The 12909-nt window shown below is 39.4% G+C and overlaps 1 protein-coding gene across 2 annotated transcripts in view; it reads right to left on the bottom strand.

Moving 5' to 3' along the window:
- Window positions 1–12909, bottom strand: part of LIN52 (lin-52 DREAM MuvB core complex component) — a 48026-nt gene that overhangs the window by 14337 nt on the left and 20780 nt on the right. Inside the window, exon 6 of one of the 2 annotated variants that reach the window (XM_069783911.1) lies at window positions 12160–12257. The exons of the other annotated variant lie outside the window; for it this stretch is intronic. Within the exon in view, the coding sequence (XP_069640012.1) occupies window positions 12208–12257 (50 nt within the window). The 3' untranslated portion in view covers window positions 12160–12207. Of the gene's footprint in view, window positions 1–12159; window positions 12258–12909 lie in introns of those variants that run through there. 2 annotated transcript variants of the gene reach the window in all.

Genomic DNA, 12909 nt, shown 5'->3' on the forward strand with positions numbered 1-12909 from the left:
GAAGGCGTTTTAAGATTCAGTTTTATTTCTCATTATCCTGCTCTGATTTGATTGGTAACAAATTAAATTTTGTGGGTTTTTTGCCCAAGTCAAGTCTGTTTTGCCCGTGACCACAATTGGTGAGTGATCCCACTCTGTCTTTGTCTCAACCCACGAGCCTTTCATTATATTTTCTCCTCCCCATCCCACCAGGCGGAAGGAGTGAGCAAGCGGCCTCGTGGTGCTTTGTTGCTGGCTGGGCTTAAACTGTGACAAGAAACTCCAGTTTCTTGAAACCCAGAAGTAAAGCATACTAGTCAACTGTCATTCCTAAAAAACCAAGCAAAACCAAACCAACGTTATTTTTTGCTCCAGAAGCTCTACTGAGAGCAGCCCAGTAAGCTTTGGTACTCTTTCGCTTCCAAAAATCTCTTCATGTTTATTCCTAGGCCATGCATACCACTGGTCTGAAGCCATGTCTACCATTACCTTCTTCTCTTATGAAAGCTGAATACAGTGACATAGCTATCTTTTAATGAGCAGACTAGTGTTCTTCATCCATCACTGGAAACGAGGAACAGAGACACTGCAGCAAAGCAGATGGCAAACCATCTACAAGACAGCTCAGAAAGTAAAGCACAAGGTGGTGATGGCCATGAGGAGTCTCCATAGATTTACTGACTGGTGAGATTGCTCTGAGTGTTGAGGGGCATTGAAGAAACTTTGGAAGCCAGGAGAACCCAGAAGACTCCATGATTCAGTGATAATGAGAGTATCAGACACTATCTGGAGGTAGAAAGGCACAACAGAGTAGAAGAGGTATAAGTAAAAAGAGGATATGAAGGAAAAGTGACGAGTGAAGACAATTTAATCTATGATAAGAGAACAGATCAAATGATAAGCTATACAGTACAATATCATATAAGGAAAATTGTACAGAATCAGAGAATCATTCAGGTTTGAAAGGACCTTGGCAGGTCTCCAGTCAACCTTCTGTTCAGAACAGACAGGCTGCTCAGGGCTTTAGCCAGTCAAGTCTTAAAAATATCCATGGATGGAGACTGCACAATCTCTCTTTGCAATCCTTCCAATACTTGACTGCTCTGTGCTGAAAAAGTTTTCTCTTTAATCCAGTCAGAAATCTTCTTGCTTCAATTTATGACTGTTGTCTTTTGTCCTCCCACCATGCAGCACTGTGCAGAGCCTGACTTCATCTTCTCAACAACCTCCTCACAGGTACTAGGCAGGCAGCTATCAGGTCCCTGTGAAGTCACCTCTTCTCCATGCTGAACAAGCCCCATTCCCTCAGCCTCTCTTCACAGGGCAAGTGCTCCAGCCCCCTGATCGTCTTCATGGCCCTCCATTGAACTCTCTCCAGTTTACCAATGTCTTCTTCATGCTGGTGAATGGAGGACACCACTGGATGTGGCATTGCAGATGCAGTCTAATGACTGCTGAGTAGAGGTGGACAACCAGCTCCCTTGATCTACAGGCCATGCTCCTATCAACAGATGTATACGCAATCCTACATTCCTTTCCTAAATATTACCTACTTGCTACATTCCTGTTCAACGCTGTCTCCTAGTCTTTAACCCTCCACCTAGCCACTGGTTTGCTTACTGTTCCAGGAAACCCAAGCACCATATTCAAGAATCAGTGCATTTCATGTCCTGAGACAGCGGAGGAACTGTTTGCTCCTCCAAGTTTTATATGCATACATTACTAAACAGAAATTGTAAGCATTTTTTTTAAATTAACATGCTCTCTATTTTCAAGTAAGCCAGGTACTAGGCATGCAAATCTTGAGGCAACCCAGAGAACTATCTGTTGAAAACCGAATGACAGCTTGGCCTGCTACCCAGAAACATCCATCACCCAGCCCTTTTCTGTTGGGATTTGTGTTGAATGACGTCTTCTGCAGGTTAACAATTAGTTCTTAGCATAAAAGTCCTGTGTCATCGTCGTCATCTCCCCAGGAGAGAGAAACAGGCTGAGTGATTTTTAGATTATATGCTCTGATAAGACAGAGGCTCCTGACTCCCTGTGTGCTTGTGCCATGCAGGCCACCTGCTCTGTGGAGCTGCCACAGGGGACATCCTCAAAAAGGTTTAATAATAATGTTCTCTCTAGAGATGTAACTCAGAGCATGCTCTGAATTTACATTCTATATCACCGACTAAAATCTTGCATATAAAATCCAATCAATAGATGGGATCTAAGACTAGTCGCTAACAAAGATTGTAGAAATATTATTTCCTAATAAACAAGAATTTGTCAGGTCTGTAGTCACAAAACCTGTAAATTAACACAGGAATTGATAGAGCAGGGCAGATCAGTGATCCACCCAGTCAGGTATCCTGTCTGACCGCACCCAATATCAGAAGCATCACAGGAAAAAGAAAAAAAAAAAAAAAAAAAGCAAGGAACCCCATTATGAAGACATATGGAATGATAGTCTCTGAAAGATTCCTCCTCTTCCTAAGTGCTTGTTTTACATCCTGAAGCAGTTGATATTTCCTACTTTATTTTAGATTTTTATTCTGCTCTAACTAGAAATGTTCTCATCATCCATTTAATTGCCTGATTCCTCTTCAATAGCTGCTAAGTACTTCGTCTAAAAAAAAAAAAAAAAATTCCCAGTGTGGCAGAAAGTTCCACATCAAATTATTCATTGTGTAAAAAGCATTCCTTTTTGCTACTTTTAATCTGACTGGCTTCCATTACTTTTTTCTGAATTCCCCCCCTCTTATTCTTGTCAGGGTTGGGAGTCAATAGGAATTTTCAATTTATCTTCTCAATTGTAGAGATGTAAAATAACAACTGTGCTACCTTTCAAAATCAAAGAGATCCACTTTTTCTTCCACATTCTCATGAAGAAATCTCTTGATTTATAAGCAGCTCGCCAGAAGTGAATGGTGTATTTCACACTATCTTGAAATTATTCCTACCAAAAGACTGCCTGAAGTGACAGAGTATTTGAAGTTACAGAAGAGAGAATGAGACTTACTTCCTTTCTGGGAAAAGATTATGAAACCTTACACAGAAATATAGGTTGTAAAGTGCAAACAATTATTAAAGTCAAGCAGAAGAGGTGGGAAACAGCACAATAATTCGCTGTGTCTTGAAGATTCACTCAAGCCTGAAGACGTACAGGGCTAGAGCAATCCGCTCTGCTTCACCATGCTGGGGACTGTGCTTCTACCTGGCTGTTCTGGACCATCCCAGGAGCTCAAAGGCTTGAGGGGTACATGCAAAACATGGTTAAATGCTACCACATTCACCAACTGCACACAAAGCCCAATTACTTTGTGTAACTACATTCTCCAGCAAGTTCAGATAGATTTGTCACAAAAATTCTGCCAAACAGCAAGTTTTTAGTTCAGAAACATCAAAATCCTATAAAAAAGCCCAACATACAGCATATCAGAACAAGTTAGCATAACTATTCTTATCAGTCCAAGTATAAAGAGCTATCAAGTGAAGTTGGCCCAAGTACAGATCCTTGTGTCACAGCCTTCTATCCAACTCAACTTACGGCAATTATTTTGAAACCTACTCTCTACAAACATACCAAAGTGACAAACCTTTGTAAGGAAAACAAACTACATCAGTGTAGTTTAACTAAAACTTTGTGATTACAAATGCATATGAAGATCATACTTACTTCGTTAACTTTCTCAGACTTACCTAACCAGAAGTAACAGCAAATTACAATTACTTTACAACTTCTTGAAAAAAAGATTTTGCTATTTACATACATGACATAAAACATTTAAAGATATTATAGCCCTTCAAGCAGCCTGCAATTTATACAGAAAGTGGAGGTCCAGAGAACAAATTTTACTCTACTCTCTCCCTTCTATTTTATAATAGAAGAAAAAGCAAGGCTGTGACTAATTGTGGCCATGTTTGAACTTCATGTATGTCCTCTTCTGTTTCTGATAATAGTTCTGAACGATATTATTTTGGGGTCAGAAAGCATTCTCTCAAATACAACAAGAGTTGTGTTACTTACAGGTAAAGTTTTCTTTGATAGATAAAATTATTGAGCTAGAATGACAGCATGGCCCAGCAGACAGCACTTTAGCCTGCAAATGGAAACCCGGTTTCTAATCCTCATGCAGTCACTCCTGCTATGTGACTTCTCCATCCATCCTTCAGGTTCCCCTACCCATGAATTGGTATATATCTTTCTCCGTCAAGTTCCAAGATTGAGGGAATAGAATTATTATGAAACAAGGAAATCTCATTTTAATCTCATCAACAGTGCTTTAGATCCAAGGCTTAGATCCATGCCAACTAAATTAAGGTTCCAGACTGGTGTGTCCAAGCTGAGAACCTCATATAAATCTACAGAAAGATATAAATGCCTCCAAAACAGCAGTTCAGCTTATTTAAGATCTGACTGCACATACATCTATTGCTGATTTGGAGGGTCTAGGTAGGTGTCAAAAGGTAACAGCTGCAGACACTGGTCCCAAACGTCAGACATACCTTTTGTGGCATTTTCTAGAACTGCTTTCTTAAGCAGTTGGTCAAAAGAGCCTTGAACACTCCTGCAGAAGACTGTTTTTATGTCATCAGAGCCCTTCAAGGAATACTCCACAAAGTTTATTCCACACATATCTGCTGTTAGGACACGTAATGCCAAAGTAGAGGAAGCCAACATGTTCAACAAAGTGTCAACAAAAAGAGAAAAACAGCCAGGATGCTAGCTTGACAAATACCTTTAAATAAATAGCTAGCTAGCAATGCTGATATACATCTTGAATAATTATTCTGATACCTTGAAGTTCTTGTTGTTGATCAAGTACCCCCTCTGCTACATGGTGTACTAACACAGGACAAGTTATTTCTGCCCTAAGGAGCTTAGGAGAGACACTATATAAATACAGACAGACAATAGAGGTATACAGTTAAATGAGCCAACACTGAAAAGTATCATACTCACAACACATCACCTTAACAGTTACGAAGTTTTCTATACATAGTGTACAGCAGGTGGAAGTAGAATGAGTTAGCTCCCTGGATGTTTACAGAGTATGCCTCCAAAGTGTGCAGGGAAACCAGTTTTTTGCAGAAAACACAGCAATGTCTCATAGTAATTTGCATTCTTGACAGACTGGAACTGTCTGTTGTCTTTCTGTTATAGCATGAAGTATATTAGATAAAGCACCAAAAAAACCCATGAAGAGAAAGAAAAGTGGTTTGATACAATAACAAAGTGTGTGGAGAAACGTATGGAGATCTTGATCGCAGTCAAAATGATGAGCTCATCTTTGCGAGTGGAACAACATTTGTTAAGATCAGAGTGAAAGATTCTGGAAAAGGTGTAATATTGTAAGAACTTGGATAAGAGCTGTGTGCATAGACAGGAAAGGTTTTATTCCAGAGATGATATATAGAAAAATGGAAGAAGATTTAGATTATAGCTTGGATGCCTGGACTTACTGGAGAGTCAAGCATTATACTTGGTCACAAGGCTAAACGGGGGACAGAAGAGCAGCAGTGTATTTCTGCTGTTACCTGTCTACCCTCTCAAAAGAGGGGTCACAGACAATTTGTTTGGAATAGGAGGAGGAAAGAGTAAAAAGCTCCCGTTTCCACATCTACTCAGGTCCTCAGATATAAAGGAAACAAAGGGGCTGGTAGAAGGCATTTTTAATCCCATAGGTTCTAGAAAGGTAGCAATGTTCATTAGCTCCCAGTATGGTCTAAATACTCTGAAATGTGTATCTTACTAATTTATAATCACAATACAGAACAATATATAAAACAATACGAGGCAAACAAAGCCATGCTACATAGTTCTGACATGGGCATTCATGCTAACTCCACATGATAGTTGTTTCATATACATAAATTTTATCATTTCTTTCAAATTATTTGGCTGCTCAGAAGTAATAAAACACTACCTTCCATGAGTACAGTAATGCTTGTACATTGATACAATGTTTCTGTATCATACAGAAATTATATTAAACAGCATATTTACTGAAAAGAAAGAATAAAGATAAATACAGAAATGACGGGAAACAAAGTACTACACAGCTGATGTTCTTTTCGTGCATAGTAAAGATGTTTTACTTCTCAGCTTTGTTGCAATACTCAGTTACCATTTGAATCATTACACCCCACTGTCCTCATTAATTAGAAGGCAAGTGATACCAACTCTAAATATCATCAATCTTTCCTCCTCCCAGTGACCCACATGCAAAGGGCCTACAAACTCCTACTGTCACCAGCCTAAGAAATGCCCTTCACTGGGACAGATGCTGCCACTGGCTTGAAGAACTTGTGCTGTCTATGGGAATCCAGCAGCAGGTCTGAGCTAGTGAGTGCTGCAGGACTACTCAAAAGGATGAGTGTTTAACATTGCCTTTGGTGCTGAGCTTATTGAAAGATCACTGCTTATTTGCCCACATGACACAAATACCAAGATGACTGGAAGACAAGCAGATGGACAGACAAACGACGTAAGTCAGGAAAGAAAAGACTACTAATAGGGCTTGCCCAAATGCTACATGTTTAAAGGAATACTTTGAAATCCTGAAAATGGATTTTGTTGCAGGGTGCAGCACACCAGCCTTAAAGTCCTTTCTTGTTAATCCATGCATGTGTTGGCTTTTGTTTTACACACTAGGCAGGGGGCACTCAAAATCCTCATTAGGAATTGATCTGCAGCTATGCATCAGAGAAAAGGGAAGAGTACAGCCTGTAGGATTTCAGATTTCAGTTAAGGCACTGCTTAGCAAGAAGAAAGAGCAGTGGGTACATTTTCAATGCCATCTGCTGGATAAGATGGACAACTTTATTAAAGGTGAGAAACCACCGTTTTCCATCTATCACCATCAATATATACCAACAGTTCCCTCCTCTTCATACTTTACCTAAACAGAGATCAAAATTGAAGTTGTCTTAATAAGCACATCTTATTCCCCACACTCTGTCCATGTATCCAACAAAGCAAATAAACCAATAGTTATGAAAACGTTTGGATGCATAAAAATGACTGCATGTGTTACTCCTGCTGAGAATTCAGGCGTTCTGACAGTGGAAAATATCTTAAATTAGATTTGATGAGAAGAGCCTGATGCCTAGGTTGCAAAACATATTTCTGCACTGAGCCCATCTCGTCTCTGATCCTAGAACAGCTAATACCTCTTTCTGAAGACAGCAATGAAAAAGTCACAAGACAAGAATATTTTTTCCTCTTCCTGAAGAGTATTTTTCCCATTGGAAAGACCAACAACCAGCAGTGTTCACTCAGGTAAAGGAGTAGAAACCAACTTGTATGTCACAATAAAATGGAACAGACCACTACTCTGAAGAGACAGGTAACTTCTATTGCTAAGGAAGTCCAACACAGAAAATATCCTAGAATCTGAGGACAGGTATTTATTAATACAGAGTGAATAAAAGCTCAGCTTGATCTTGAAGATGAAGAACAAATTTCTGACTTTTGTGAATTATGACTTATATTCTGGTCATTCAAATTGCAAAGCTTCATTAAATGTCTCAACTGTTTGCAGAAACCACTGATACTCCAGATATCTATAACTTCTCATAAAGGACATAGGGACACATTCCTCTTGTGATAGTGTAACCAAAGAACTTCTGGAGACTCTGGTGAAATGACCCTCTTGGTCTACCATGTCATTTAGACAGCTTATTGGATCACCTGGATTCAGTAAAAAAGAGGGATAGACATGAAATGGGGTCTGGCATGAGCCTGATATAATTCATATAAGAGATGCAGCAACAGATTGCACTCCCAAGTCCTCAAATACGAAAATCGTACTTGCTGACGTGAAAAAACAACAATTGTTAATAAACAGATCTTCTGCTCCTCAACACTCCATATGGCAGTCTGATGGATTAAACACCAGCAGAGTGTTGATCACTCTAAAAGCTCATATTGAGATGATCTGGAAAATCTGTCTATCTACAATTTACGAATTCTGGTTAATTTAATTAAAATGCTGCATCACTAAGTGCCTTAATATGTGGAAAGCCATAAGCTTGTGAGGTTCCTGGCACATGCCTGCTTTCAGAAGAAGCTACAGAACAAACTAGCAAGAGTCTCCTTTTTAATTCGGGATACACAAAGGAAGACTCCTGAGCTAGAAAATCAGTCTAAGTTTACATGCAGGGAGAAGAGAGCAGAAAAATCTCCAAAGTAGGCAGAGGGACAGCTGATACTGTAAAGCTAAAGATGCCGGTAGCAGGAGAGAAACAAGGACATAGGCTGTCAAGGTGCTGGTGACTTCTTTGAAAGGGGCCAGCCAAGGTAAAAGGAAACTAGATGAGTTATAAATAGTTAGCAAACTGAAAAATGGAGAGAGAGGGGTGGGGTTCAGGAGAGGAACTATCCCTTTGCAAGGGGACAAAGGCCAGGAAATCCCAGGGGAGAAGGAGCCCATGATCAACACCCTTGGCCAAAGGTAAACCCAACGCTGTAATCTACCTTTACCAAGGGAGGCTTGAGATCTGGCTTCTTAAATTGAGACAGGCTACAGCACATACACAATCAATTACTGCAATTTAGCTAAGGGGTGGTACCTGTTCATTTTCAATTTGGTGCCAACACCATGAAAGAGAATCCTTGAGGCTGAGCCAGCTTAGAAAATTTTTTCCTTGCTAGAAGCATGGCTGGATGAAAGAATACTGATATTCCCAACCCAAAAACCTTCTGACAAAAGACAGGTGAGTAAACTGCTGGGATGTGGAAGGAGATGATAGTTTGGGAAACAGATGGAAAACCTTCTCCATGTCTGCAGCAGCTCTGAGTCAATGGAAGCCAAGACACTCCCGGTACACTCATTACTGTCCCTGAAATGGACCCATGTATATTAATACTTTTCTTACACTTAATATCTACTTTTGTTCTTCCTAAACCAAAGATAACGATGCTGGGTTCAATTCTTGGCAGCTGAAGCTGAAGATGCAGCATCAAGGGTTTTCCAGTCATGACTGCTAAAATTTGAGAGGAGTCTGAAAAGAGGAAAGTAGTGTTATCAGGGAGACATCATGGAAGAATAGATGGAAGTCCCCATGTTACTACTGTCTCAGTCCACTACAATTCAGCAAAACATAAATCCTTTTTTTCTCTTTGCATTCTCAAAACTATCTAGAGTAAAGAGAAAATTTCCTAGAAGGAATGAACAGCAATTTTCCCCAGGAACACATTAATTTAGGCTCATTTCTTGTTAAGAAAACGTTAAACAGAAACAATTTTGGATTTTGTTCTGTAGAATGATCATCTTATTTGGAAAAAGAGGAGTAGTCTCTCTAGTATGGCATTTGGTACCCTACTTGTACAGGCAGATGAGATTCTGCCTGCAAAACCCTGCAAGGAGGATCTGCTGACTTTCTGCAACAGAGGCTAGGGCACGTGAAGTTGTGAAGAAGGCTTGATCACATTCTACGTCTAGCACAGTATTATAAAGGAAGACTGTCACCCATTAAAGGCCACTTCAGCTGTGTTTCTACAATTCATTACATGACAAGAAAGAACACTGACATTTTACAATGCACACCCCTATACTAATCCTCCCCATAAAGGTAGAGCTTAGAAAAATTGATTTGGAGTAAATAAAAAACAAAGCCATACGCTTAGAAAATAAAACCCATTTTAAAAAAAGCCCTATCACATTTACATTTCACTCTCCCATATCATCTCTATGCTTCCTCTAGACTATTTCCAACTACTTTTCAGGACATGTGACTGAGCATGCTGGAGCCAAAGTTAATTATTTCCATATTCAAATACAAGAGTACTGATCTTCTATACTATTACAAGCATAATAGCCAAGAAAAAGTGCCTAAGACAGAAAGCAAGGTGGGACACCCCCCTCCCCCTTCCTTCACCTAAGTCTTCTCTGCTTCAGAGAGACCAAGCAGGCTGGTTTCAAAACAAGAGCAAGTGATATAACCAAACAAAAGCAGATCTGAAAGGTGAGCAAACCCCACAAGCCACACAGTCATTATTACTGTGTCGAGAGCACACTTGTTAAAAATGTATATTTTAATTTTCTGTATTGCTAAAGGTCCCAATTTGCCCAGGGATCTAGCTAAGCTGCCATTTTCTACCACGACAGAGTCTAATCTTTATTTAATGGATTTAGCATCTATCTTCACTAGAGTGGTCTCTAAGGGAAAGGGGAGGGGAGTATGAAGGGGCATGAAGAGATGATCAGAGCCCCCCTCTCCTTCATCCATCCGGCGCTCATGTTTGTGTTCAAAATTCAATTACCTCCTTATTGATACTTCACAGAGATATTTAAGCTGCAAACATGAAGCCCTGATTTCCCAGGGGGCCATGCCCCTCTCTATTTCACTGCTCTGCTTCCCCAGGGTGAATTCCTGAGGCGTCCATATTAATAGGTAATCAGTCACAATTCATTTATTAAACAGCTAGCAAGGTTTATCAGCCTGCCCTGATTAGCCGGAAGAAGCCACTGAATCCCTAATTTATTTATGGAAATGTAAGTGTCTTTTTGAATTCCATTCATGAAAGACAGGGGTGCCATGGGTCTGGCACACTGAATTCTAACAGGGAAGCAGCAGGCAACCCAGGGACTGGGGACTTTGCAACTTCAGCCTGGGAAATGCACTATGGTGACCCTAGTGTGATCAATAGATTTAGGGCCAGAACCTCATAAAAGCAATCACAAGCCAGCTCTTCAGAGAGTAGGCATTGCCACCCATTGCCACTAGAGAATTACCATCCTGATGGCTCAGAGTGTGCAATGGCTGAAAAAAGTTCCCTAAATAGAACAGATGATGTGGTGAAACCAGGTCAAAATAAAAAAATAATAATAAAAAAAAATTGAAGCATTTCAAAAAGTTCCAATAAAATGTTCAGAATAGTGCTGAAAACAACTGCCAGGTAACACTAATATACACATTTACAAATAAAGTTCAGCTTTTTGGAAACTGCAGACTGTTACAACCTTTAAATTATCTTTGCTATAATCATTTCAACTGAACTGGTTTTAAAATGCAACAAACACTGCCACAATACTTTCAAACTAAGAAACAGAAGCTCAGTGATGTTGCTGGCTTACCGGAAAGTGAAAATGGCTAAGAACAAAAAAGCCACTTCTCTATTGTTTTAAACAGAGAAATGGAGTACTTGGTAAAAAGCAGACCTTGAAGTGAAAAGACTTATACATGCACTTAATACATCTTAAGGCAACTGGGATACAGCTTCAGATAACATAAAGCTTATATACAGGCCTCTGAAGGTTCAAGGCCACCACTGGTGAAAAAACACTTTTTTTTTTTATCCCTTTCAGCTGTGTAGTGATCTCTGAAACTCATGTTCACCTGAATTTTACCCACCATAGTTACTTAACCATAAAACAACTAGCAATGGAAGACTATAGAAAATGTTTATTTCCTTTTTCTTCTTCATACAAATTTATGCCAAGTTACTTTCACTGTAACGCCCTCTGCATTTAGTGACTTTTTCTGAACAGCTCAACTGGGAAGTAAACATAGGGACTGTATTTTTAAATCCTCCAAACAAGGAGGATATCCTTCACACAGATGCAATAGCCAAAAGGGTATTTTTAATTCATTTTTTCCTAAATTATTTACATCTCAAAACTGAGAGGGTTTAACAATGTACAGTGTCATATGGAATAGACAGAAGCATGCTTAAACATATTGAGAGCATTTCTGTAACACTAATTCTGAGACAATGTTATGAGACATTTTGCTCAGTGACTTCAGTACTCTGATCTAATTATTAACTGACTAGGAAAGTATTCAAAACTAACAAGTCAAAGCATAAATAATGGAGGATGCAGATGCCACACCACAATACTGTATCTCACAGACACTATTTCAGTTCAATCACAATTACTTGAAAATGTATTTCAAATAACAATCCAAATCCTATGTAGTTTAAAACTGGCTACACCTATGTTTACCCTCTGAATTTACAAGCACAAGCTCAACAGTTGCATACGAGGTTTTAATTTGCTTAAAATCTCATTATGCAAAAATTTCACTAGTGTATTAAAACCAATATAAAATCCCCACTTCAACTAAACTAGTACAACCCATGCCCTTAAATAAAAAAGATATGATTTCCTCTCAAATTACAGTGGTCATACATGAAAAGATGTATTACATGCAATAAATACATCCAAAATGCTAGGAGGAGTAAGCATTTGAATTCATCTATGACCAGAACTCGTGTGTTGCAGGTGTTTGAAGTCAGGGATGGCATGGGGAAACAAATCCTGGAAGAAGCATCTTTTCACTGCCTGAAAAAGTAATCAATAGCTTAATTGTTACTAGTTTGTGTTTTATGCAGACAAGGGTAATTCAGCATATTTTTCCTACTATGAAAAGTAGCTCCTAGAAGAAGGGAAAAAACAGAATTTACAGGAAAGATTTCTCAGTACCTTTCCTCCACTGTATAAGGAGGATTTCCACACTGGCACAACCAGCAGACATCCCAGCATTTTACAACAGGCCCAAACATCTAATCAAGATGTGTCTCTCAAGAGCCAGTTTCTCCAGCCCTCATTGCTTGGGGAACTGCAAATGCTACCAATGAAAATAAAACAACCTGTTCTTTTCCTGAATCCAGCCATACTTCACCTTTTCCCCCTTCAGCAGTAAATTCACAATGGTGATTTCAAGCAAGGGCTTTGCAAGAGTACACAAGACAGAACTCACCACAGAGCAAGTAAAGCAGGACACCCGTGCATGTTTTTACTGGGGAGCTCACTGCAAACTCAACATTATTTTCACTCCCTCAATACATAAGCTCCTTATCATACAGAAGACCGCAGCGCCATCCATAACAGACATCCAAGCCATGCTGCCCAAACGTGTTGGAGAATATAAGCTGTAAACACATTGCAGTTAGTTCTAGTCTTCACAGATGTTATTTCTAGTCCTCTAGTTTTC

This window comes from Haliaeetus albicilla, chromosome 5, assembly GCF_947461875.1.
Source record: "Haliaeetus albicilla chromosome 5, bHalAlb1.1, whole genome shotgun sequence".
Classification (NCBI taxonomy): Eukaryota; Metazoa; Chordata; class Aves; order Accipitriformes; family Accipitridae; genus Haliaeetus; species Haliaeetus albicilla.